This window comes from Tauraco erythrolophus, chromosome Z, assembly GCF_009769465.1.
Source record: "Tauraco erythrolophus isolate bTauEry1 chromosome Z, bTauEry1.pri, whole genome shotgun sequence".
Lineage (NCBI taxonomy): Eukaryota > Metazoa > Chordata > Aves > Musophagiformes > Musophagidae > Tauraco > Tauraco erythrolophus.
In genome coordinates, this window is record NC_141496.1 from 84791745 (window position 1) to 84819327 (window position 27583).

Sequence of the window (27583 nt, forward strand, 5' to 3'; positions counted from 1 at the left end):
TGTGAATCAAGATTTCACTTTTCTCATCGATTATATATCTATTACTTATTTGATAAACTGAATGATCATATTTTGAAATTCTAACAGTTTACCACTCATCACTTATATTGCTTATTTTTTTGTTTCCTTTTTTCCTAGTCCTATTTGTTGTTCTTGTTTTACATTAATCCATTCCAAACAGCTTATCTTAGTGTTTCTCATCTAGAGTGTCTCAAAAGGTTAAGGGAAAAAAGTTGCGCTAATAATAAGGAAATAAGGAGTGACTCTACCCAAAACAAGCTGTACCAAGAGAAAGCAACTGTGATTCTTGTCTGTAATACGGGCGTCAACTTTAATTCAGAAACACCCGTGTTCTCCAGATGTCTGTGTAAGCAATCTGTCAACCACCACCAGCGGAAGAGTGCCTGTGTACGCAACTGACCTCACTTAGCCTCCTCTGAAGTGCTCGACATGTTATCTGTTTTTTGCCTTGACTTTTTAAACTTCTTTCTTTGTGGCTACCCAAGCCTTACATTATCTTTCTATCTCTGTCTCATTGACTCCCCATCTCTGTTACTGTCTAGTCTAAAACTCCGTATCTCTGCTCCACTGCAGCTCTCTAAAGTTCCCTGTCTCCTCATTGCTTGTGTCGCTTTTCTGCAATGGAGTTGCTTAACTGCATAAGGATGAGGGCAAAACTTACCGGTAGAAAGCACGCTGTGAAACCTATATTGCAGGCAAAAATCACAAAAAGCAGGGACAGCTTTCCTACCATAGTGGCCATATGGATGACCACTGTCACTTGTAGAGAGCGTGATCAGAGCTAGGCAAGGCTTTGCATAGTGAGAAGCGGGGTGAGCAACCAGTGGAGGTTTTGTGTTTTCCTTGAGCAGCTTCTTAAGATTAAACCCTTGCAGCCCAGCTCTGCTTCCAGGCAACGGGTATACCTCTGAAGTGGAGGGCGCTTCAGCTGTTTTTTCTGCTCCCAGAAAGGAAGCAGACTTGCAGGCTTGGCTTAAGGCATGACTGGGGCATGCCTATGCAGAAGTTTAGAGCATGCATGGCATATACTCAGTCTTAGGCATGCCTCTAAGCAGCAATGTGGGCTTTGGTGCAACCTCATCTTCCTCATGAAAGAGTGTAGTACATGCTGTGCCTGCTGGAGGTTGTATGGAGATTTACTTGCTAGCAACATGAGTCGCTGCGGGAGAATGCAGGACAAAAATTTTGTCTATAGTGTAAGGTTTGGTTCAAACTCAAGAACTGGTATCCAAGGCTTCTTTCTGTTGCTGTGGATTGTGTATCATCATTGTATCTCTTTATTACAAACTGTGCATGTTTCCAGTAGCTAGAAAGCCTACCATGAAGAGTTTAATATGATTGTGATAACAATGTTAAAATGTGTTCTGAGGAATATTGTAACATGGGTATAATTTACTTTGGGGGATAAAGTATTGGACATTATGGATAGTGGTGCGTTTAGCACCCAAGGATAAGCAAAGTCAAAGCCTTTAATCCCACCAGTCTGTGCTTACTTGGAAAAATGTTTGTCTGACTGCAGGCATGGAACCCGTTGTGCTGGAGAAGTGGCAGCCACGGCAAACAACTCACACTGCACAGTAGGAATCGCCTTTAATGCCAAGATTGGAGGTATGTGAAACAATCTCCCACCAAAAAAAAAAAAAAGTAACCAAGGAGCCATCTGTACTAAATGGTACATTCAGACCTTTCTCAACAAGAGAAGGAGTTTTGTATGGATAACAAACCCAGCTGTGTTAACAAGTAAATCTCAGTAGTAGAGTGGTCGTTAAATACCAGTACTGAAGGAGTTTGTCTGCAGTGACACTTCTCCAGTGCTCCCTGGAACACTGCCTCTCAGTACACACAGAAAACCAGAAAACAAGACCTTTGATGAAAACAGAAAGCCCAGGATTAGGACATTTAGGTTTTCTCACAGATTTGGAACTCCAATGATGAACTTTGACAAACCAAATGTAAAGGTACACATCAGGAATGTTGCCTTGCATATTGATCCCAAAGAAAACACTGTCAAAACATGAAACATTTTTGTGTTGTTTGGCTGGGGTTGGAGAGAATCTTCTTTTGATCTGCGTGTGATCGTATTATTGCCTAAAATACAAGATTCGATTGCACTTTTTTGTTCATTCAGCCAAGAGGTTCTGAATGGTTTATATGAATTCTTAGTCAATGGCTGCTCAGTTAAGACCTTTGGCTTAATTTGTGGAAACGGCTATCAAGATGTCAGCTCTGTGTCTTCTAGGCTGTAGGCTGCCTGTGCCAGGTTTTAATGCTTCAAGTGAAGTTTTACACAGTACTTTTGATGAAATCATAGGATTGGTATATTGGCTTTCAGTAGAAAGACCTATAGCTCAAACTCATTAGTTGTTGATTTTCTGCCCCAAAATAGAGCCCATCTGTGAAAACAGAAACATGTTTACCTATATATACACCAGAGGACAGTTCAGTAATGTGACCAGGCAGAGTTGAGGCCATGTTTCCACAATTTATGGTACTGTATCTGTTCTCTACTGGATCAGTACCAAGTTTGATCCAAATCAAATGTGAGCACAGCTGCATTTCAAATTAGCCAAAGCACACAGCAGTGACCTAATGTCAGTTTTAAGAGGATAGACAATACCTGATCCATCATAAGGTTAGAGCGATGCTGAAAAACAATTTCCCTTCAGGGGGAGAGCCTGCCTGCACAAAGTTACCCTGTCAGGGTTTAAAAAATCTGAACTGGCCAAGTGAGTGAGTTCATGGCAGATGAACAGATTGTCTCATGTGGACATGGCATTTGGTCAGGTACCAGCAGCTATGAAGTCAGATTTATTGTGTTGTCAAACCAGAGTCAGAGGAGAGTTAGTGCACGGATAGAGATAAAAGGTGGCTTCTGGAGAAGTTTCATTTGGAGCTGGATAGTCACACAACCTGCAGCAGCTTGGCCATGTCCTTGAAAAGTTCTCCATTAGGAACAGTGGCTCCTTAATAGGTTATTATTTATTAAGCATTGGGAGTGTGCAATAATAATGTTTGAGAAAGCCTCCAGGCATATTAGCTGAACCACAGCCTTTTCTATATATAATGTAAAAACTGATTCTTATCGGCATAGTATGAATGCAGTTAATGTGAACTGTAAAGACTGGATATGTGTGCCTTTTCATAACATAATTATTTATTTAATTATTTCATATGAAGGATACAACAGCCTTCGATAAGTTTCACTGGTCTAAGAGAAATAAAAATTTTATCCACTCCGTCACCATGATTCTGTGGAGCCATCACTAACGCTGTTCTTAAAAGAAAGCTGGAAAGTAATAACTGTGTAAACCTCACTCGAGGTAATGTACCACCTTTTAAAAGCATTGGCACTTGAAAATAAGACTTCGGGAGGCTCAGCAGATGATCTGCAGAAAGTAAGAGGCAAGAGGGAATTCCAGGGTATCTGGAAGGGAGGTTAAGCTTCCCCTTCTACTAGGTGTATATATTTAAGAGTTTTGCTGCTGTTGACCTCTGGCATGCCTCCCTCCCTTCCCTCAGCACAGCCATAAGCTACATGTGGGAATATGCAGTGGTTGTGTTCCCTCTCCACGGGCCAGATAGAGTGTAAAAATGTTGAATTATATTAGAGTGAACTAGTGTTCAGCTCACTTGTTTCCCAGGGATTCAAAGACCCTCTTTGGGCCTTTTTGGAGGAGAAACTAGAGTTGAGGTAAAGCAATTACATTCTTCTTACACAGAGGAGCACCTGCCGATAGTAATGTTGAATTCGCTCCACCAAAGTAAGTATTCTATATTTCAAACCAAAAAGCTTCTCTGAACACATAAGGTATAGTAAGGAGACAAAGCAAAGGGGAAATGAAATGCTTTCCTTCGATATTCCATCAAATACTGGCCGCTGAACAAATCCAATTAATGATCTTTGTGTTGGAAAGTTGTTAACAAGATATCCACCACTCACTTTTTTCCTAAATGTGTTTGTACTCCTTGTCTCATTTCCACGCATTTAAGAACCTCTCCCCACAAATAGGTCAAAAATAAGATCCTTAGAAAGTCTGAGCCTTCTCTTACAACAGTGGAAGTGGGAATGTAATCTGCAGATAAGAAAATTTAAATAAAATTACAATCTGGACCTTCAGTTCTTTTACAGGTTGTGGGATGTTTCTTATTAAAAGTTATTCCTGCACTTTGTTCTTTGCTAAGCCAATGCAGCAAGGCGGTATATCTTTTTTTTAATGTGACTCTGCAGTAATCACACATAGCAAATTGCCACCTATAGAGCTTGCGAGACTTTTTATAGGAAGGGATGGTTAGCGTGTTGTTATTGTTGCAGTCTGATTGTGGAAGTTGCAAAGCATCTGTGGGGATTTGGGTGCTTAGTTACTTGGCCGGGCTCGGGTCCTGACGGGAAAACAGTTACACTGAATTATGGCACAACAGATGTAGATTGTCTTCAGCTGACAAGGAATTACTTCAGCTGTTTCTTTAAGTTTAAGTCAGATGCTGATTAAAAACAAACGTTTTAAAAGAAAAGTTGCTTTCAGCTCACTTTTGCGTGTTTCCCGTGAGTCACTGAAAGTTTGTTCTGACTAAAATGCCACTTGCATTTTGGCAATTACTGCAAATAGTGAAAAAAGTTTACAGAGCTCTAAAGTCTTAGGTGGAACCTTCTGCAAATGCAGTCTGTTAATTGCCTTCTGGTCAGCTTTTGTTGCGCTATCACCACATGCCAAATGCAGTTTGGAGGCTTTGTGATCAGCAGAATTAACTGCTCCAGGCGTTTGTGGGGGAGGAAGAAAAAGAGAGAAAGGAATTATTTTTGGTTTAAGTAGCCAATGAGATGTCTGTTGTTCAAAGTCACCCTTGAAGCATGTGTGTCAGCTGTTGGCGGGAGAGGGTAACACCGAAGTCACAGCCCTGTCTGTGTTGCTTTAGATTTGACCACTTCACCATTAGCAAAAAAAACTGGTGTGAATTACTTCAGGTGCCAATGGCAGAATTTCGAATTACTGTTCACTGGGTGCATGTAGCATTATTTAGGCTTGCTGTGCGGCAAGAGACATAAAGGGAGGCTCTATTTTCCTTCTTCCAAAAGCGGTGTACCTTTTATTGTCTTTGTTTGGAACTAAATATTTTTTAATGCACTTTGAAGAAATTGAGAACACAACTTCCACCTATCATTAATTCTCTGAGATTATGCTGAGGAAGAAAAATAAAACCTGAGAATCCCAGAGTTGGTTTAATGACTTTTTTTATAAAGTAAAGTTCTTAGTGAGATCACCGTTTGTAAAAGTTTATTATCTCACAAAACATGGGCAGCTTTTGTGTGAACTTCAGAAATATGATCACTTTTCATTTTCGAGTCAGTTAGAGTAAGGGAAAAAAAAAAGACCCTCTATCAACAAAGCACCCCCTCTGCCTTTTGTTAATTGGAAGTTAAGGTCTTGGTAAACACTCAAGTTACTTCAGTCTGAGCTCATGAGCAAAATGAAATGTGTCTGTAATTAAAAATATGTAAATTTGGCTTATAAATAGCAGTGGCCTTTTAAAGGGGAAAGAGCATCAAACTTGTTAATTGTGGAAGTAATCATTACCCTGTACTATCATCTATCATACAGTTACATGCTAGCTATTATTTAATATTTAACATCCCTTTGATCAGATGTCACACTAGCTGTATGTAGGTCCTTTTTCTTGTTTAGGTTAAAACTGGCATCAACGGTTTTCTCAGTCAGAATTATCTTCAGTCAAAGTCTTAAACTTAGTCAAAAGAACAACTTTAAGATTTTCTCTGTTTCCAGATTTCAGGCTACCTAATTCAGTCTAGTGATCTTAAAATTTGATGCCATTCACTTTAGAAGATCTGGTACATTGACTTGTCTGAATGCACATCTATGGATTCTTTTAACACAAGAATTTCACATTATACCTTACAAAAGCTTCTTGTGCACAGAGGAGGATGTTCACAATATGGTGGTTTCAGGTTGAATAATGTTACATACAGTGTATTTGTTAGTAGCTTCCTGTAATCATCTTGCTACTGTGTATGCTAATTGGTCTGTACACACGAGCTCTCTCCCTAGTTTCTTCTTTGGCCTCGTACAATGAAGGAATAATTTCATGTTTATCTATCAACAGAGATCCTTTTATTACATCTGTCAACATACTTAGGACAGTGAATGACTCAAATTAGGTGCTGCAGTTTCACTGCAGTATAAAAGGAGAAAGAAAATCATATATTATCTTCAAGTGAGATGTACAAACATTACAAGATTCGAGTCTTCTTTTATGGTTTCTTTAGCGTAAAAGTTTGTTGTTGAAATTCAAAGGCTGTGTAGTGGATAGATTACTTGTAGATAATTTTTAAAACTTGAAGAAAGACCATAATATTCCTTCCTTTTTTTGTATTTTTTCATCAAGAGACTTTTTTTCCATTGGAAAAACAGATATCTGAACAGGTTTTTGTTTTATTTTTAAGGACAGTAGAAATCCTTGTGATCATTCATTCCAATGCCCTACACAATAATTTTCTCTGGGGGGAAAGAAAAAAAAAAGGCATTTTGAGTTGGTTGATCCTGTTCATTGTGTCTTTCATTCTGAAGGTGTACGGATGCTGGACGGAGATGTGACAGACATGGTAGAAGCAAAGTCTCTAAGCCTTAATCCCCAGCACATCCACATCTACAGTGCCAGCTGGGGGCCTGATGACGATGGTAAGACCGTGGATGGACCTGCTTCTCTAGCACGTCAGGCCTTTGAGAACGGCATCAGAATGGTAGGTTGGCATCAAAGTGCATCTCCTAGATCTGCTCTCATGTGCAAGTGTAAGGGCACATGCGCCTGAAACGTATAAGTGCATAGCATGAGGAAGAGGAAAGGACTCTGAAGGAAAGAAGAAAAGCTTCCTTTGTGTAAAACTAAAAATTCATTTTCCTTCTATAGTGACCTGACAGTCAGTCCTGCCTGAAGTATCAGCTCTGTTCATTTTCGACTGAATACATCATCCTCAGTGTCCTTTAAAACTGCTCTGAGGTAATGATGTAATTCTGCAAGAAAACATAAAACCGAAAAATGCTACTTTGCACAGCAGTGCCAAGTCATCAAATCTGAATTGCAATGAGATTTTAAAGGAACGGCCTTGACTGTTTTTCCTTCTTCCTTCCTTTCTTTTGTTGCTTTGTTTTGCTTGATTTCTTAGTGGAAGTTTAATGATTTTATGAGGGAGTTGGGGACTAAAAATGGTCTACACCCACATTTCTTTTACCGTTTGTGTCTGGTCTTAGAGAACTTACATCCTATTTATAACTTAGATATATATTTCTCTACAAGTCTGTGCTATTACATTTTCTCTGTGATTTGGCCCAGAGATCTTTGATAATGTAACACACAAAATCCCAAACGCCCCATATGAAAAAATCTAAGACCTTTTCAATATTCTTTAATCATTTACTGTCAAGCAAATAAGACCATAGAAGGAAATGAGAAGTTAGAGGAACTTTTGATGTCAGATGCCAGTTTTCAGTTCTTCCTTTTACCCTCCTACCTGTTAAATAAATCAAGGAATTCCTCATCTTCCAGTGCTCACACCTCTTTCCACTATGTAGACCTGGTGGAAAGCATTTTAAAGCTTTGCAGTTGAAGGTCTGAACCTTATTTTGAATGCAACAGGAGACTCGCTATTTCAGTGATGGGTAGCTCTAGGATCAGAAAAGAGGGGATTAATACAAAACATTTGTTTAAAGAGACTGAAACTGTTGGACCAAAGTGAAACTGGAATGTAGTTACTGGAACATGGTTAACGCTGTGCAGGAAGATCAGAAAGTGCAGCTGTCATTGAAATCAGTAAGTGTTTTAAGCAGGTATGCCAAGACTGATTTTAGCAAAGTATAGCTAATATTCAGACTGGAAGATTTGTGCCGTGTGTAAAGGGCAGTGTCTGCCACCGAGAGACTGTATTAATTCAAGGTATACCATAAAAAGCAGTCATAACAGCAAACAGGGACAATGAGTGCGGGGCGGTGACAGACAAAGTTACAAGGGCACCTGCTCAGGCTGACAGTCTGTATGTGCAGTGCAGCGTTTCAGCTGATTTACAGTCTAGGTGACTGTAAGTTGTAAATAAATACATCATAAAATTGATACCCAATGTCACCGTAAACATTGCCCAGCAGCCAAGCCTAGGACTTGTGCTGCTCAAGCTCAGTTCTGTGAATGCTTTACAAATCTTGCAGCCACGGACCACTGCGTTCATTTCACTTGGTCACATGATGACCGTTTGGAGTGAAGCTGCAGATTTACACTTTGGCTTGTTGTACCTTATGCAACATGTGAAGCCTAACATAGCATAATACTCAAGCGTGTACTTAACTTTTACCCTACAAGAAATTGCAGGGGCTTAGCAGTTAAGCACATTTAGGGACACTGATAGATTCTGCCTCAGAGAGCTTTGCTATATTTAATAATCATTATGAAAATAGTTACTGAAGTGCTTTCAGAACAATACGACAAGTATGCAGAAGGCCAAATACATCTCCATTACTTCTTAGCATGCATCGTCACTCCTCCTTTCAGATAGAACACCAGTGCTCCCCATCACCCAGCTAGAGTTCACCACTGTTTGACAGTGACCACAGAGAAGAAAATATAATAAAGCAATGAAGGAAACTCTAATGGAACTGCTGGATGCAGGGGAACTTGAACAAAATAGGTTTTATGTTTAAAAATACATGTGTTAGTGTAAATGTCATATTTTATGTAGGTAAGACAATCATGAAAAGTTCAGCCCAAATTTCTGTACCAGAAACTCAGCCATTTCCTCATTGAAATCTCAAACTGGGGATAAATCTGGTATAAATCAAGAATGTGGAATAATTTGCCAAAAGCATGGATCTTACCTACAAGCATTATTGTCCCTGTTATATATATACACTATTATTATATATAACATACATAACAAATATAATAACTGTTATTATTATATCTATAATATGAGAGGATACCCTACAGAACCCAAACGAATTTAATTTTACCAGCACATTGTTCTGTATTTTTACGAAGTACCAGTATATAGTGGAAACATAGTATTTAATTTTTAAATTCTGAGGTTGTCTTTTTTCTGACAGCAATGCAGAAAAAGAGTTTGTTGGGGTTTTTTTTGAGAAATAATAAAAGTCATACTTGATGCAAGTTAAATTATTATTTTTACAATTTAGCTTTTATTTCATTTTATGAACTTTTTGTTCTGCCGAAAGTTGCCCATGCAGAGTTGAATAGATATACATATTTACCTATCTTTGGAAATTTTGTCTTGCTTTGAATACAAAAACTCTTTCATTTCAACTAAGGAAATAAAAGTTCTCTTTAAAACTTACATGGAATCATACTGTTAAGAAATACAAAATGTTTAGTCTCTCTAATTTTCATTCTTTAAAGTGTAATATAGACTGAAAGATTGTTAATATATGTCTCAATTACCACTTTCCTTAATAAGTATAGTTTCCAGACCAAAAATTATTTGAAGATTAACACGTTCTTGTTCTTTTTAATAAACCATACCTTTCCATGTTCAGAGAAAGGTACTTTTTCTATATTTCCTTACAGTGTCCTAAGAAGAGTGTCATTTTAAAAGATGAGGCAGATAGGAAAAGAAAAGACAAATTACCTCTGTGCCAAAATATTCCTAAAATCAGATCATTGTCTAAGGTAATGACTAGATATTCAGTGAAACACGGATTCTCCAAACAATGACAGTAATTGTGCAAATAATAATAGGCAGACAAAAATGCTTATTATGTTGTGTACAGATCGTGACCTTCCTTTTTTAGAAATATTGAACTGAACAACAATAGTATTACATCTAGCATAGCATCTGTGGTGTAAATTAAAGTAACATTCATAGAGGAAAATTTGGCAAGATCTTTCAGATCTACACAAAGATTCAGGATTGATGTTCTTCATTTCTTGTGCATATGCACACATAGCTTGGTGTTTTTAAAAAATGGAGCAGCAAAGGGAAAGGTCAAGATTTTTTACAAGCATCTGAAAAGGAAATTAGGCTCTGCTTGTTTAATTAGGAAAATCAAAGGTGATACTGAATAATGACTTTGATTAGAGTATAATTAAACTGAATTATTACTTTTTTAAATTATACTCATGAAGTAAAAATGAAATGAATGCAAGAGCCACAGTTTCTTATTCAGTTTGTTCAGAGACTGGGATCCATGAAAAAAATGCCTGGTTTATCTTTAGTGCATATTATTCCAATTAACAGCTCATGCAGGGTGTTTTAGAACTATTACTATTTTTAAATCTGCTGAGCTAATGTGATTACTCCTTCCAAATCCTGCAGAAAATACAAAGATAAATGACTGTACAGTTTTTCCGTGGAGTCCCACAGAGACAGCAAATGCCATGAATTGAAATAGACAAATCTATTTAAAGAAAAGATACTGAGTAATAACTGAGTTTATGAAATGACAACCTAACCCACAAGTTAAATGTGCTTTAAAAATTCTGCCCAGGATCAAGGTAAAGGAAGAGGAAACCAATTTTTAAACCTGTCTCAAGTACCATGATTTTCTGTCATCTTTAGGGTATTTTGTTTAATTCTGTTAAATTTGCATACTTGAGTTCAAAGAGAAACCTTGGAGACTTTGCTATCAAACAATTTCTATGCAAATATAAAAGCTCCCTTTATATCATGCTTCCAGTTGACAAGGACCTTTTCTTGGAAATAGTGTAGTCATAAGGGTGGAAAATTTTTGAGGCTTGTGTTTAAAATACCAATGTATTAGAAGTTGTAGACCTAATAATCTCAAAAATAATTCCATTATAATCACACAGAACTTTCCTGAAAAAAATCAAACAATGGGCAGTATATCGAAAAGTAACATTTTCAAGAAAAGATTAGGTATGCAATGTCACATTTCACCCTGCGTTCGAGAACAAACAGACTTCACATTGCAAAACATGATTGTGGCCAAATAATGTTAATAAGACTGTGCCCAGTCTGGGACAAAAGGAAGAACACAAAAGCCTTTCCTTGATTCAGAAAGATAAAACCAAAGTACTGTTAGATTTTAAGATGACTGTCTCTATCTTACAGCCTACAAGCACAATGCTATAAGCACTTGAGAAACTTAGGCTCACTGATTCATGGCTCTGTGATACAACATTTAGACTAGTTCATTTCTATTCATACAAATAAGCCTGTTATTCTGGGATCAGTCTCAACATCGTTTGGAGAGTAATGCGTTTCAGATACTCTGACTTGTTCTTTCACTGCTGTTTGGCAAAGACCTAATAGTCAAGTTTCTGGATGTATGACCCCTGTTGATATTTTACGTTTCAGGCTTTCAAAGAGTTGGTTATCTCACCTCTCCAAACGTCTCGCCAACTGCACGCTTTATGTTGTTTGTTCCGCAGTACCCATAAAGTAGTCCAAATCAGCAACAGGGCAGGTCATCCTTAATACAACCTAAGAGCCAGGGAAATCTACATGGAAGGTTTTGGCTTTCTGCCTGCGTCGGTGCAGGGGCCTTCATCTTATTGCCGTGACACCATTCTGTTTAGCAAGCTGGACACAAGCCAAAATGCCTGATGGACATTAATGATCAGATGCTGTGTGGCTGAACCTCTTGTGAGAACTCGGCTTGGTGCCTTCCCTTCCATCATCACTGCCCCTTCTCATCTCTCTCGCTTCAACAGCTTTGGCTGCAGAGTGTGTGTTCAAAGTGTTTTCTGGGAGCAGAAGGCTCTCTTACAATCACTAAACAAGCCTCCTACCCGCATGCAAGAAAGAGAAAGGCAAGGGAAGAAAAGGGAAGGGAAGAAAAGGGAAAGGAGAAAAGAAAAAGATTTCACGTTTTATTATCATTACTACTACCACTACTACTACTACTACATGTACTTCTACTCCAGAAGTGGAAGAGATTGTTCGTAATTTGCAAGTGTCCAGGCAAAGGTTTGATGCCTGTGTTGCACCACAGATGTTTCTCTTAAATTTATTTGTCCTGTCATCACTTCTCTGCATCATTCTGAGTAGGATATGTTGCCTGCACAAAGAAGAGTTATTCTGTTCTGCTTTGCCAGAGAATTGCACTATAAAAATCAAAGACAGAAGTTACTGCAAGAAGACTTCCAGTCAAATGTGTCAAAATAACTTCTAAAATGACTGTCATTTTATAAGCCGAGATATTGTCATGCATAGAGGTTAAGACCAGATCTTTCAAGCTGTGTATTGTGTTTGTTCACCTTCTACAGCTGCTGTTTGAGACTGAATAACACATATCTGTCTGTATGCGTATCTCAGATCATATATAGATATGTTTTGTACGCACAAGACCTCCTGCACATTTCTAATTAGTGGGCCAAAAACTACTTGTTGAAGATCAATCAGAAGAATTAGTGCTGTGCTTGAGGAAGGTCTCAGAAGACATGACTTCCAGTATGCTGATGTAACCTAATGTTAGATCCTGACATTTCTCTGTTATATAATTTACTTATATTCTGTGTATCCCTATTGCATCTATGATGTAACATCTGAACGTGTGATGTTATAGTTACTTCAACATACCGAGTTAAGTGGCTCTGTACTACAGGTGAGTCCTGACTGGGTACCAGGACTTGAAAAGTCATATGATGTTTTAACATCATAATTCTTCGTTCTGACATCATGAGATATAATGTCATTGGATCAAAATAATATTCATAGTTCTAACATCAGAAAAGGCAATGGTCATCTAGTCCTGGCCTTCATCATAAGCGAGATCAGCAAAATTTCATCCAGTTATTACTGCAACAATATCCCTGTTTTCTTGGTTCATCTATTATTTTCTGTTTTCCGTACATCTTTTGGGGAAGAGCCAGTCTGGAATGAAACCTGTTGTGTCCATGGCTGTGCAAGTCATGAACAACCTTCACTATTAAAAATACATAGCTTGTTACTCATCTAAATTTCTTAGTTTCCTTTCCACTGTAAAATGCCTCTTCTGCTACATTTATGGTGCATCTTCTGGTGTTAGACCACATGTTAGTAATTACAGATTTTGGCCAAGTGATCTCTTGGATAAATTAAATTGGAACATAGGGACATAAGACAGGAAATGACCGCGTAGGTCATCCAGTACAGTTCTCTACTATCACAGGCATCATGTCCTATAAATACATTCAGCAATTTTATTCTAGAATGAATTAGAAATGTTTTCCCCTCTGCTTCTTTTGGGAGACCGTTTCACAGCCATCACTAATCTATTGGTTAGAGAGTTTTTTCTAAGTCACAGACAAGTTTACTTGTGCAGTTTTTTGCCCATTTGTTCCAGGGCCAAAATTGTGCTTCAGCTTAAATACCTTTTCTCCTTCCATTTTTCTTTCTGACATATTTATAGAACAGAGTCCCCTCTCGGACTTCATTTTGATGTGATAAACAAGCCACACTCTTTACTTGCATAAAAACTAGGCTGTCCGTCTCCTTGCTCATCAGAGTGGTGCCCACATGTTCCAGCCTGAATTCTTTTCTTGAATGCAGGTGATCGTATTTACTAGATGCGCTTATTATGGCTGCATCAAGAGGAGCGTGGCCAGCAGGTTGAGGGAGGTGATTCTCCCCCTCTACTCTGCCCTCGTGAGACCTCACTTGGAGTATTGTGTCCAGTTCTGGAGTCCCCAACATAAGAAGGACATGGACCAGTTGGAGAGGGTCCAGAGGAGGGCCACGAAGATGATTAGAGGGCTGGAGCACCTTTCCTATGAGGACAGGCTGAAAGAGTTGGGGCTGTTCAGCCTGGAGAAGAGGAGGCTCCGGGGTGACCTTATAGCGGTCTTCCAGTACCTCAAGGGGGCCTACAAGAAGGATGGGGAGAGGCTGTTCAGGAGGGCCAGTTGTGATAGGACAAGGGGTAATGGTTTTAAAATAGAGGGAGGTAGATTCAGGTTGGATATTAGGAAAAAATTTTTTACCATGAGAGTTGTAGAACACTGGAACAGGTTGCCCAGAGAGGTGGTGGATGCTCCATCCCTGGCGACGTTCAAGGCCCGGTTGGACGAGGCCCTGAGCAACCCGATCTAGTTGGAGATATCCCTGTTCCTTGCAGGGGGGTTGGACTAGATGACCTTTGAAGGTCCCTTCCAGCCCTAACGATTCTATGATTCTATGATTCTATGTCAAAATGACCTAATAACTTCATTTCCTTGGCTCATCCTTAAAATACTCTACTCATAACTTCCTTAACTCTTGTGTTTCTCCAGCACAGCCCACATCATCTCCAGTGCAACCATTTTCACCTCCACCTAGGTGTTACATTAACCTTCGTTTTCTTTTGTTTCATTACTGATTTCTTGGGGGGCACATCACATGTTTTTCAGAAACCGGTTCTAATACATTTCTCTGTCTAAAATAAGTTATCAGAGAAAAACTTAGTAAATTTACCTGGAATTCTAAAGTCCGTGTTGCATTTTAATCTTTTTACACTAATGCTGGTGCCTCTTACTGTCCTTCAAACTCTGTTCTACAGTCTTAACAGTAATGTTTTGTATATTCCATTTCCTTTTGTTAGTAAGAATTTCCAAACCACAGTTCATTCCTGCAGTTCTTTCTGAAACACTTTTCTGTTTCTTGACATTATTTTTTCAAGTGTGGATACCAGAATGCGGCGTGGAAGTTGTAGCCTTCCCTATGCACGTATAGTACTGTTTCCCTATTCCCTGCACGTGTTCATATTCACTCTGCTTACCAGTTCGAGGAGCAGGCTAAATTTTAGGGCAGCTCATTGCCAGTTGGTTATTTGCCATGACCCTAAACTGCCTTTCAGAGTCACCTGCTTTCCAAGAGTTTGCCCACTCTGTACATCTTACCAACAAGCTTCATGTCCAGATCTTATTACCTTGCATTTGACTGATAAACATGTCTCAGGATGCCTTAATGGCTCTTCAAATGTGTTTTATACCTGATATGATTTAGTTTGCTCCAGACTGAGATTGCCCAGCAAAAATCAGGTTAGGTGACAACCTTAACACATTATTAAGCTAATAATAATTCTTTGCTCTACCATTTGCACATAGTTAGCAACTTTCAGCATTCAGCCAAAGTAGAACTAGGGATATTGCATTCCAGTAAATGAAATAGAGTTTAGGCTCAGTGATACCTGGATGAACTTTGATGCTATGCACTTTATTTTCTTTTGGAAATATATAAGTATAGCTAACCTTAAAATTTCTCTCCTTTGCTTTCAGTGAAAAATTAGCTTTTTCACAGACAGTTAACGTGTAGTACAAAAAAAAAAAAAAGAAAAAGAAATAACATGCCAGAAATGTTCTTACATTGCATTCAGTGGAATATACAAATCCTAAAAGACAGGAAAATTTGGAATGAGAGTTACAGGAAAATATACCTCAAAATGTCCAGTTTCCTTACAATGTCACAGAGTGTACTGGAAACCAAAACTGTTTAGTTACCTCATCCCATCTCACACATATATGGAAACTGTTGTAACAAGCCAGAATAGCATTACTGCTTTTGGATTTTTTGTCAAAAGTGGCCTCTGGTTTTGGGTGCCCAGCCTGAAACAGGTGCTGGGCATAAAACCCAACACCATTCTTGTAGTGGGGTAAATCTTAATTTGGAAAGCCAATACTGAAAAGCAGCTTTGGCAAATGAGTCTCTTTGCATACACTTAAGTATATAGATTTCAGGGAGTGCATTTCTGAAACACAAGTCTGGTTACTTCGTATGGGCAAATCACATATCCACCTTACTCATATACTCAAACAGCAGCAGAATCTATGTGTTTCTACGTCGTGGGAAAAAATACATTTTTGAAAGGCTAATTGCTGCAAGTTTGGCGTCAAGAGTTTTCTCTACGTAGAATTTAACATAAGTGTAAGGCAAAAAAAACATGAGGGCAGTGATTTCACACACAGTCCAGGTGCGTTGTTTCCTCCAAAATGAATGCTATGGGAGACACATATGCACATGTGCACAAAGCCATTACTGCAGTCCTCAGTCAGCAGAGGTAGAAGCAGAGCAGCCATGTTTTCCTGCTCGTCTACTGAAAAGAGCTAAATCTGCAGAAATTTGAAGGATTTTGTTGAACCTCAGAAGTTTGACAGACATCTCAAAACCTGAAGTTTTCCATAGAGAAGAGTCTGGCATAAGTAGTGAAACAACAACTGTGTGGATCCGGTGACCACAGACTCTAGAGTGTTTAGTCAGATGGTAGTATAAGGGTGACGAGAAATGCCTGAACCTGCTCCACAGAATGGGTGTTTGTGTGTGAGGTCCATCCCATATCCAGTCCTAGCACAGGTATCTTTCTTGCTCATTGCCTGTTTACTTTGGCTTTGTATGCAGAGACGATTTCACCTATCATTAACTAGAGACTCTTTGTGCAACAGAAATTTTGGAAAACTCAGCTTTTGTTTCATCACAGGTGTTTACAATAGACAGCTTGCTTTATCCCAGTATTAATATCAGCAACAACGGCAGTAGTAATGATCATATGGAGACATAGACTGAACCAGAACTGGGATTCGTGCAGCCCTGTAGCTGGCTCTGTTTTGTTTAGGAAAATGAGAAATTCATTCCAGCATTCCACAGGTTCAGATTTCAGGTTTCAGCCAACACTTCTTTTGGTTGCACTTTAAGCACTAATTATAGCTCTGTGGGGAATATCTTGGAGCTGTTTAAGCTGTTGGTCTAGTGAAGAGTAAAATAAAAAATACACCACATGCAAGGATGCATGTCAAAATGTTCCACTGATATATCCCAATAATTATTGTGTTAATGCGTGGGTGCTTGTGGTTATTCAATACATTATTTTTATACACACATTAAAATATGTTCACGCTTCAGTATTTTAAAGGCATCATATCCTATGAGCTAACATTTTTTCTTCTTTTTGTCCTGATTAATTATTTTGTCTCTCCTTTTCTTAATTAAGAAGCTGGTTCAGAAGTAGACAAAAAGTTTAACTTAACAATATAAGGTAATGATTGCTTTTTGAAAATACGGACAGATTTTTATGTTCTGTATATATTGTGCATATACCTTTTCCAGCACCTATATACCTATTTTCTTGACTTCCTAGCTTTCCTAAGAGTAAAAACATGACTGCTAACACAAAAACATAGGACTTAATTTTTAGATATTCCCTTAAACATGCGTCATGATTTATGTGCACCTGTTAGGCTTATTACTTGTGTCTTCATAGGCATCATAGTTGCACATTTTTAATGAATTGATGGACAAATGTGAATTTTTCTGAGAGCATGGATATCTCAACAAAATTAGCAGCCTCAGAAATTTCTCTGTTTGTTCATGAAGTTTTATTTTTCATACCCAAGGACGCTGTTTCAATAAAAACATAATCTGTTTGTCTATCTTCTGATAGCACTTCAGAGTTGCTTGCTTGGGCTTTTAGCTTACCATTACCTGATTTGGAGAGATGCCTGCTTTCAAGTGAGAGTGTGGTGCAGTCTACAGAATAGTCTTTTAAGGGTGGTGTGCCAGGCTGTTTTTCATTCCCAGATTAGAGGTTAAATGGACTGGTAGAAACTCAGCAGGAGTTGGGAGATGCTGCATAAGCAAAATGTTGCCAGTCAGCAGATTGACAGCACTGTGCCTCTACACAGTGCTCCCAGGGAGCGCAGAAATCAGTGGAAGCTGGAAGCAAGGAGATGCTGCCTCTTACAGGTGCATCTCTCAGGATGCTGTGATCCGTGATGCCTGGCACTACAGTGGTTGTACTGTGCTGTGCTCAAAATCATGCCTGCATAGTAGTTTTATAGGTCCGCAGAGTGCTGACCTCTGTTCTGCACATTCAGTGTTGAACGTTTACTCTCTAGAATTAGTTAAGGAGGAGGTCAGACCATGGACTACTTTTTCCAGCTTCCCCATCAGGATTAATTTTACTTCTCAGCAGTAGTTTTTGTTCTTGGAAGCATTAAGTAATTTTAGAACAGTATTGGGGAGAATAGAGGAAATTAAATGTTTAGGCTCTAGCCGTGGATAAAGTATCTCTCCTTTCTCCATTATATAATTCATGATTTTTTTTCTGCTCATGAGTGCGGGATTTCTAACATATTGGTGCCAAATTACCTCTCCCTGACTGCAACCCCTGTACCTCTAATTTCTCCAGGTCAGTGATTCTGTCCTCTGCCTTTCCAGCTCCTTCACATTTTCTCCCCTGTCCCTTGGTAAGTTTGATTATTTCTGTAGAGGCAGTAACTCGCCCCATAGGAAGGGAGGGTTATTTGGGTATTCAATTCCTGTGCAGAAAAACATCAGGATTCACATTAAGGTAGCTTGACTTGTAAAGCAGTGAATGAATGTACAGTCTAAACTTTGTAAAATAGCGTGAATAAATCTTGCTGCACTGGCTCAAACTACACCTCATGGATGAAACCTGTTTTTATTAGATGGAAGTGTGCTGGAAGCAGCTTGAAAGTATGTGGGGCTGCTGATTGTCCTTAGATGAGTGTGTGAAGACCTCTACCTTATAATGGTTCCTGCCAGTACCACTAAGGCATTTGCTCATAAAGATGTGGTTTATGTGTATACACACACATACACAACGCACGCACTTGGAGCAGGGGATGTTCTTTTAATAGTGTTAGGAAATTCTGCAGATGTCATTACGAACATGTTCATACTGGCTCTGGTTCTTGGCAGACTAATCCTTCCGTGCTGTTGAACTGGAAAAAAAAAAAAGAGCTTTCGTATCACTTACCCTGCTTGCAACTTGCTGACCAAGGAAAAGGAGGCACTAGTAGAAAAAAAAAAAGTGGGAATGCCCTGAGATTCTTGTGCCATGCTTTTACAGGTGCAATTTCTGCCTTGGGGCCTTTTTGTCAATGACTGTGTTGAGCATTCTGGCTTTGCCCAGGAAATGTGCTAGAAAATCAGACTTTGACTTGGTCAATAGCAAGCCTTAGTTGTCAGTGAAAGAGTTTTTCTTTTCCATAATGGAACACTTGATTATTTTTTTTTAATTATCTGACTTTTCTGCAGTTTAAGAAAGTAGACAAAACAAAAGGAGAACATTTCATAATGGTCTGACGTGTGCCCTGACAAGCACAAGTGCAGTTACGGACACCTTGCACAGTTTGTGAGAGGGAGTCAGCAGCTATCATTGCTGTTGGAATTGCTGTGCCTAGGGGGAGAGGTAATGCATTTTTGACATCATCGGATGAGCACTGAGTGTACTTTGCTGCACACCCATTCCACCCTGGTCTATGTCTCTGCTGTAGTTCACTAACTTTTAGTTTTGCTCAAGTTGTTCCCATATGGTTTGTAAATGCACCTTTACTTTTGAGTAATAAATGACGCATGGCTTCTTTGGCAGCTCAAGGCTTGACTTTTTGTCTTGACACCCTTGGGCATCTGGGAGATGACAGATGATAGATTTAGACAAACAATAAAAGCCACGGAGTGCCTTGCGTGTGTGTTTATCTTAACTTTGTAACATGGTCCAAATGTTATTTAACTTCCTGTATTTAAAGGAGACCAATTGGGAATGGCACTCACGTACAGTAGGACAGCTGATGCTGTTACTCTAATTACTTGTTTGGTGTAGTTACTAGCAAGTTTATAATTTCCTGACCATGGCTGGGTTTATTGAATTAAAGCAGGGCGTTTTGAAACGGAGAGAAAGAGGAAACCAAATGGTAGTTTAACAATAGGCGATAAATGTAAACCAGAACTTACTTACTCGACACATTATTTTCGTCAGGTTGAATTTAGTTTGGGGGTTTGTTGTTGTTTTGTTGCGGGTTTTTTTTAGGGCTGCCATTTGCTTTGTCAAGTAGCTTCTAGGAACAAGATCTTTAGCATGTTTTCTAGGCTGAAGATGATGCTGTTGTTTTCTGTGAAATGCTGAGTTGTTAAATATGCAGTATTGCAATGTGTTAGAGGAGTGGGAATTCCTTCTTTCTATGTATTAGAAAATAATCTTTTCCATTAGTCAGTGCACCTAATGCTTATTTTTTTATTACAATAACAGAGATGTCAATGCTTTGTATATTTGCAGGAGACATTAGTTTTGGAGGAATATTTGTTATTCTTTGTCTACAAAAAAGTTAGCATGGAAAGGTAAATTTGGGTGCAAATGACTGTTATTTTTAAAGCCTTGCCATTACTATTAAAATCTAAATTGGTGTTTATTATTTTTAAATACTGCATTGCAGAGTTTCTAACATCCATTGGTGTGTTTTCTTCAGGACTGTATTTTGTGCCCGAAAATGTATTCACATATCTGTTTCTGCAGCTCATTTTTTATTATTAGTACAGCAGCACAAGTATGCATCTAAAGAAATATAGACACATTCTCTGTGCAGAAAAGCTAATAATTCAGGGGTTGCTCCTGCAAAATCTACACAAAGTACAGTCCTACCCTGCTGTGAAAAGGTTTTCATTGCATGAGTGGGACAAATCATGTTATACTGCTGTTTGCAGACAAAACCAGCTGATAATGACAGCAGAAAAATGACAGGTGGACTGGTATTGATACAATATTTTCCTGTATGTGCATGGTTTTGAGAAATTTTTTTACAAAACTTTTTTTTTAAAAAAGTGGAAGATAGACTTTTAGACAAAATATTAAAATAGTTAGATTCCATTTTTCTTCTACTTGGATCTTTGGTTCGATTACATTGAAATCTCATTTCTCCTCTCTTGGTTGTATTGATGGGTTACTCTGAATTTCTAATGGGCTATTGATTTGACCAAATATAGTTACATAATACTGTGCTTTCGAGAAACACATGTAAAGAATAAAAATGTAAAATTCTTTAGATAGCAGATGCTTGTAAAAACTCATCAAAAAAAGGAATATTTTGACATGTTCTAGGGGTACAAGTGTGTCTGTACGATGTTTTTTTCTGCGTACTACGTGTGTGTATATATATGAACATTGTTGTGTTTGTGTGTCTATGTAAGAGAGAGAAATTGTTTTGTAAGGGCAATGCAAGACCAGACAGGAATCAGTGCATGACTGAAACAGATGTCAGAATTGATGGACAAGCCAAAAATGACCATTGCGGAGAGGGAAGATGAAAGCAAATAATAGAATACTGCTGGAAAGCATGATCTAATTGCAAGAGATGATGGGATGAAACCAAAACAAACCCAGTAAAAATCAAGCAGGAGCACATTAAAAAGTAGAGAACCAACATATCTTTAGTGTAATTCTCCATCCCGTTCCCCACAAACATACAGAGGGCCCTAATTTCTGTCTGGCTGAGCTGCTGGGATAACAAATTGGTGAATATGGGTGAAGTAATCTTTCCATTTACCCTTCCTTTTGTCTGTCTCATCAGATGTTTTCCGACTGGAGAGGTAAGGAGTAAAGACATGCAAAGAGAGATGACTAGGTGTTAGAATGAAAGAGGAGTGGTTCGCAAACCAGTTCCAGCCCCATGAACTTGCAAAAAACATCCACTGGCTTTGGGAGGCTCTGAATCAGACCCTGCTAGCTGGGAAAAGCAGGCAGAACAAGAATCCCAAAAAAAAGGGGGTTTTGATTTGGCAAGAGTTTATAATGTGGGAAGGAGAGCTGTAACACTTCATAACGATTGTCTTAAAACAACAAAAAATGTTTCTATTTTGCACCTTTTTGTTAGTGTAATAGCTAAGATCAGCTAAAGGAAGTGAAAGAAGTTGAAATAGTTACACTTCCCGGCTGGTCAGACTGATCTTGTCTGGAGAATGTGGATTTCATAATACATTTAACTTGGCACCCTGGGATTTTTTTCTCTGCTTGAAATATTTTTTTTAATGAGAAGTTGTATTTTGGAGACATAACCTTATGTAAACACTAGCCAGGAGAATTTGATATTTAACTTACTTTGCTGGAGAGAAGAGTCTCTCCAGGTAGTATGCTTTTATTAAACTCACAAAATTAAATTTGTCAATGTTTGAGAGCTCAAGCCTGGATTGTGAACTGTGAGGGTTTTCTGTCTTACATTGATGTAGGTTCAGTTATGCTCAGCACAAAAAGCCCTAGTGAAACTCCTCTGAGCATCTGGATTAAATGAATCTTTGAATCAGTAATTGTTTAAGGTTGACCTGGTAGATGTCCAACAGTTGTCTTTATGTTGTTTGTGGTACACAACTGCACTCTGTTTAGGAAAAAAAAACAACCAAACAAACTCCCCCCGTGGCCAAGCACTTGGCATAGAAAGTGGTGATTTATGTATTATAACATTAATTTATCATACACAGGGGTGGGCCTACCCCAAAACTGGGTAGATGCTCCATGATGAGTTGCAAGCAGATGAGGTATAAATGAGACTGTTGGCATAATTGTAACTGAGAGGGATGTCCCATGCTTTGAGAGAATGTCATATAAGAAAAGGTGACACAATTTAGCTTAATCAAAGACAAGTTTAGTCCTTTGGTTAACCTTTCAATCTGAATGGTAGAGTGCTTCCAGATAGTGAGTGCTGGTAATTAATGCAGATTATATAGGTACATGAGTCTGAATTTCATTCACTGGCATGATATATGTACATGTAAATCAGGAAAAGCCCAGTTACTCATATATTGGCAATTCTCAATTTCCATATGTCAGCAATACAGGTTACTGATCATCTTCACTTTTCCATCAATGCCTGTATAAGAGTACCAGCACAACCAAAAATGTCTTGATTCTTTTGGACACTATGTAAGTTTGGTGTATTAAGAAAATGTCAAGATGGGGTTACCTATTTTTAAGTCCTCATTTGAAATTATGAATATGCCTAAGTAACTTCCCCAATTAGTCTTATATTTAAAATATTGTGCTGAACTAATGCTTTAGTGCTCCATTATAATAGATTTATAAGAATATTTTACTTTCATTCATTTCCGTTTGTGCATTTCGTTGTGCATTTAGCATTTGTAATGGACTGGATGCATTGGACTAGATGACCTGAGGTCCCTTCCTACCTCAGGTATTCTGTGATTCTGTGATTTCTAGTGTCTGTGAAACAATGATACTCTGGTTCACAGTATATAATGCTGCCCAAAGAACACATAGTGCCACCAGGCAACCCAAGAAGAAACAGCTGAGAGCACCCTAATAAGTGAGAGGTATTATGTGTTACAAAGGGTTTTAGTTTCAAGTATGCTATTTATTTTCCTTTTCCAACCCAGTATGATGTTTTAATGCTTCCTGAGTCTTCAGTGCCTCTTTCTTGGTACAACTGGACAGCATGGATGTGGAGCAACAAACAGACTCTGTATAAAAGTTGTTTCTAAAGCTGTGTTCATACCACTCATTTTCTGAATTTTTCTGATGTCTGATTCTGAACTCTGCTAAATCCTGTTTTTATTTTAGATTCTTCTTTGTAAGCTAGTTTCTTTTATTGTCTTTCATCAGATGTCTTTTTGCGGGGAGAAGACTTGTTTGTTAAGCAGGTGTGGGGGAAAAGAATTGTTAATCAGATCTTTTGTGCTCTTTCCAAACAGGGACGAAGAGGCTTAGGTTCAGTCTTTGTTTGGGCATCTGGAAATGGTGGAAGAAGTAGAGACCACTGCTCCTGTGATGGCTACACCAATAGCATCTACACTATCTCCATAAGCAGCACAGCTGAAAGTGGGAAGAAGCCGTGGTATCTGGAAGAATGTGCATCCACACTAGCTACGACGTATAGCAGCGGGGAATCCTATGACAGGAAAATAGTACGTTTTTTTAAATTTTTTTTTTAGTATATGGGTTTGTGTTTTGTAGAATGACTTTGCAGAGAGGGAGAGAGCTCATTTACACTAATCAATGGACTGCTTTAGAAAAATACCATATGTGGTCAAGTTCATTCAGCCCCAGTGTGTTACTCTTTTAGAGACACCATACTGCTCTTTGAAACCAGAGCAGGTATCTCTGCGCATTGCAGCCCAATGCAGTGCAGGTATGCCCAGTTCATAGCAGGTTTTTGCACTTCTCTAGTTGCTGCCGTCTCTGAGTGGCTGAGTGATGCTTTCAAAGATCCTATTGCCACTGCCACCGAAACAGATTTCTTTCATTACCAGTATCTTGCAGTCCATCAGTAGGCCTGAGAACATATCCTCCTTTTGTTTTTAATCCAGTTATCAATAGTTTTGCATATTTTACATGTGTGATATTGGCAGTTTTCCTACATACTTCTCTATTTTCTCAGATTTATTTCAATCCAGCATCATTCCTCTTTTACATTCAGTGATAATCAATTAATACTCATATTACTGCCTATTCCGGCTAGCTGATGTATTGTAAGCAAGATAAAACCCAGTGCTTATCTTTCCTGTGTAGTTCCTAGTCTCATTCCTAAACAGCTAGTATCCATTTTCCATTATGTTCTCATCTTGACTGGAAATCAACAAATTGTTTTAATTCGGTTTGATAATGTATTGATACCGTTAGTATTCGTACGCTATATCTGCTTTTTCAAATTGAGTGCATTCAATATGCTTTTCAATATTCAAAATACTACTCCTTTTAACCTTTTAAATGCTTGTACTAGGAGTAATCAGGTTTGTTAATATTGTCCTCTTCCCATCTTATTTATTCTAGTGTATAACTTACGGATCTTAATTTCTTCTTGATCAGAAAATTTAGGGATTTGGTGGGTTTTTTTCCCCCAGATGTTCTCTTAAGCACCGTCTAACATTACCTTCTTTTTAGTCCTTAGCAGATACTTCTCTTGGTGTCAGTGAGGAGTTAAAAATTCTTGCCACTATGTTTTTTTAATAGCGTCTGCCTTGTCTTTCAGGATTCTGGGATGCTGGCCATCCCTTCTTGGATCCTCCTTTATTTTTCAGATGATCTAATTTTTGTTTTAAACTTGTCCTGAGGTACTTCTTCGTTCCAGTAATTCTTTTGTTCTTAGCTTGCTTCTCTCCACTGAAACCTTATCTCTCTTCCTGGCACGTTTCTTGTTCTCCCTGATAAATAATAATAAAGCAAAGAAATTACTCCGTCTCCTAGCAGTCCTCACTTCTGTGATTAAATTCCCTCTACTGTCCTTTAAAAGACCTTCACTAACTTTTTCATGTTTAAGTGAGACTAATACAATATGGGCTGAGCAGAGGCAATTGTGGTTCCCCAGCCTGACCTCTTGCTTACTCAACTCTGTAGGACTTCTCTGAGTCCTTCAAATCCAGCAGTTGCTGTCAACTCGACAACAACTTTTATAAATACAATCAATCTCGCTTTCAAAGTTTCCTGTGACAGAAAATCCACTTAAAATTAGGCAAATGGTTTTCATTACCCTTTGCCATTAAAAAATTTCCCATGTTTACTATCTGAGCACCTCTAACTTCAATTTCAAGGCATTTCGTTGCATCATAGATTTTATTGCTAGTATGAAGAGCACTGTAGTTGTCTAATGTCTTTCTACCCATGTAGCCTCATCAGTTAATCCCTTTTGATAAATGAAGGAAAGCTTCTTACATCATTCTGTGTAAGGCATGTTTTCTTATAAACCTTCTCCCATTTTGTAAGCTTTGAGCTCCCAAACTTGTGGCCTCTTTCATGCATCATTTACCACTGACTGTACTGGCTTAGTACTCAATCCAGACCAGCCCTCATCATCACTTTCTCCAATGTTTCTCTAAGTGTGACTTTCATCAGAAGCTGCTGGTATTTTCTTCCAGGTCTTTAAAAAAAGTTTGAGGTCGTATTAAGGCCAAGAACCAAATTGTAGAAGGCCTGATTAGAAATAAGTCTCACTTCTTATATATGCTATAATCATATATAGCATAGAATCATAGAATCATAGAATGGCATAGGCTGGAAGGGACCTCAGAGATCATCTAATCCAACCTCCCTGTCATGGGCAGGGACGCCTCTCAACTAGATCAGGCTACTCAAGGCTCCGTCCAACCTGGCCTTGAACACCTCCAGGGAGGGGGCATCCACAACTTCTCAGGGCAATTTATTCCAAAGTCTTACCACCCTCATACTGAAGAATTTCTTCCTAAGATCTAATCTAAATCTGTTCTCCTTCAACTTAAACCCATTTCCCCTTGTCCTATCAGTGGACACTCTTGTAAAAAGTCCCTCCCCAGCCTTCCTGTAGGTTCCCTTCAGGTATTGGAAGGCATATATATATATTTCTCTGCTTTTAAGTGTATATCTGATTTCTTATATATGCTTACATGTACATTTTTAATATCTTAAATGTAAATAACTTTATTTTTTTTTTACTTGTATTTAATTGTAGTATTAACAATACATGTCTTGTAGAATCCTGACTATACTACTTTCCACCAAAGTGGTGGCCAGAAAAAAAATACTGCAGCAGTTTGGCAAGCTCTCTTTTCCAACAGTTTGTGTTATCCACCATTAAATATGCTAGTAGTTAATTAATTTATTAATATTAGTTTAGATCCTATATCAGCTGCTTTATACTAGATAAAAACTTGTCAAATAGATGAAATTATTAGGGCAATATTGCTCACCCTTTCAGAATACTGACACTGTGCAGGTTTTCTTTCGATCTTCTGGAACTTCTCCAGTGTTGAAAAACTTGCTAAAATCAACAGTACAGTCTAACATGTTCCCTGTCCAGCTCTTGTAAAAGTCTTTGGTGCTTCCAAACTTTCTGATTTAAACTTGCTATTTAAAATAGCTATAAATAGAAAGATGATTTATCGTCTCTGTATGCTCTGAAAACTGCATTTAGATTTTTTTTTTCCAAAAAGGAACATTCAGTGAAATAGCCATTTACTATACACTGCTATTAACTATTCTATTATTTCTGGACAATTAAAACAATGTCAGTTTGGAGGTTCCTTTGTTTCTGATATATTTCAAAATGAAACATCCTTATACTTTATTCTGTTCTTGTAGGCTTCACCATTTGACCTCTGTCTTTCCCTATCATCTCTATGCACCTTCTATCTTCCAATTTTTATTAATTACTATCCACTTTGTCTTTATTCATGTGGGTTTTTTTATTACTTCCTGCATCTGTCAATACTTGTTTTGTCAACCAGTTTATCCTTGCTCACTTTTTAAAAGTCTAGTAAAATATGTTTCTCAGTCCTTATTTGTAGTTTTCTATTTAGCTGATTTAATCTTTGTGCATTCCGGTAATTTTTTATAGCTGTAATTTTCTTGATGATCATCTTTCATTCTTTTCAATTAGCACGGATTTTCTGCTTTTACAGCATTAGTATTTCAATGGAAGACCATTGCTTATTTCTGACCTGTCACTTCCTTATGACTTATGCTAAGATCAAAAACACCTGGAGGTGATCTCACCTTTATTGTTAAAGGCTTTCTTACGAACCACAAGAATAGATAATTTTTGAGTTTGCTGAAGTATAGTACCCATTGCTTATAGAATTTATACACTGTGCTAATACTTGAAGCTTTGTATTTTATTGTAAGATTTTTGAAAGGTGTGCTTTGCAAATGAAAGATTAATTATTATATATAGAATGACCATACATTATCCTATAATTAGGGAAATAGTGAATAGATTTTATATAAATATTACTGAAAAGATTTCAGGATAACGCCTCTTTAAAAATGTCTTTAATTTGGAGTCTCCATTAGAGATCTCACACAGGCTATCAGAGATAAGTAAAAATAACTTTTATTTGAAATCCATAAATTCTGTAAGCACTGAT

At 38.1% G+C, this 27583-nt stretch overlaps 1 protein-coding gene across 3 annotated transcripts in view; it reads left to right on the forward strand.

The window, feature by feature from the left end:
* PCSK5 (proprotein convertase subtilisin/kexin type 5) overlaps positions 1–27583 on the forward strand; it is a 256122-nt gene that overhangs the window by 99389 nt on the left and 129150 nt on the right. For all 3 annotated transcript variants that reach the window (XM_086629996.1, XM_086629997.1, XM_086629998.1), the window contains exons 6-8: positions 1541–1629; positions 6603–6775; positions 23441–23653. In XM_086629996.1, coding sequence (XP_086486122.1) covers positions 1541–1629; positions 6603–6775; positions 23441–23653 — 475 coding nt within the window. The remainder of the gene's footprint in view (positions 1–1540; positions 1630–6602; positions 6776–23440; positions 23654–27583) is intronic.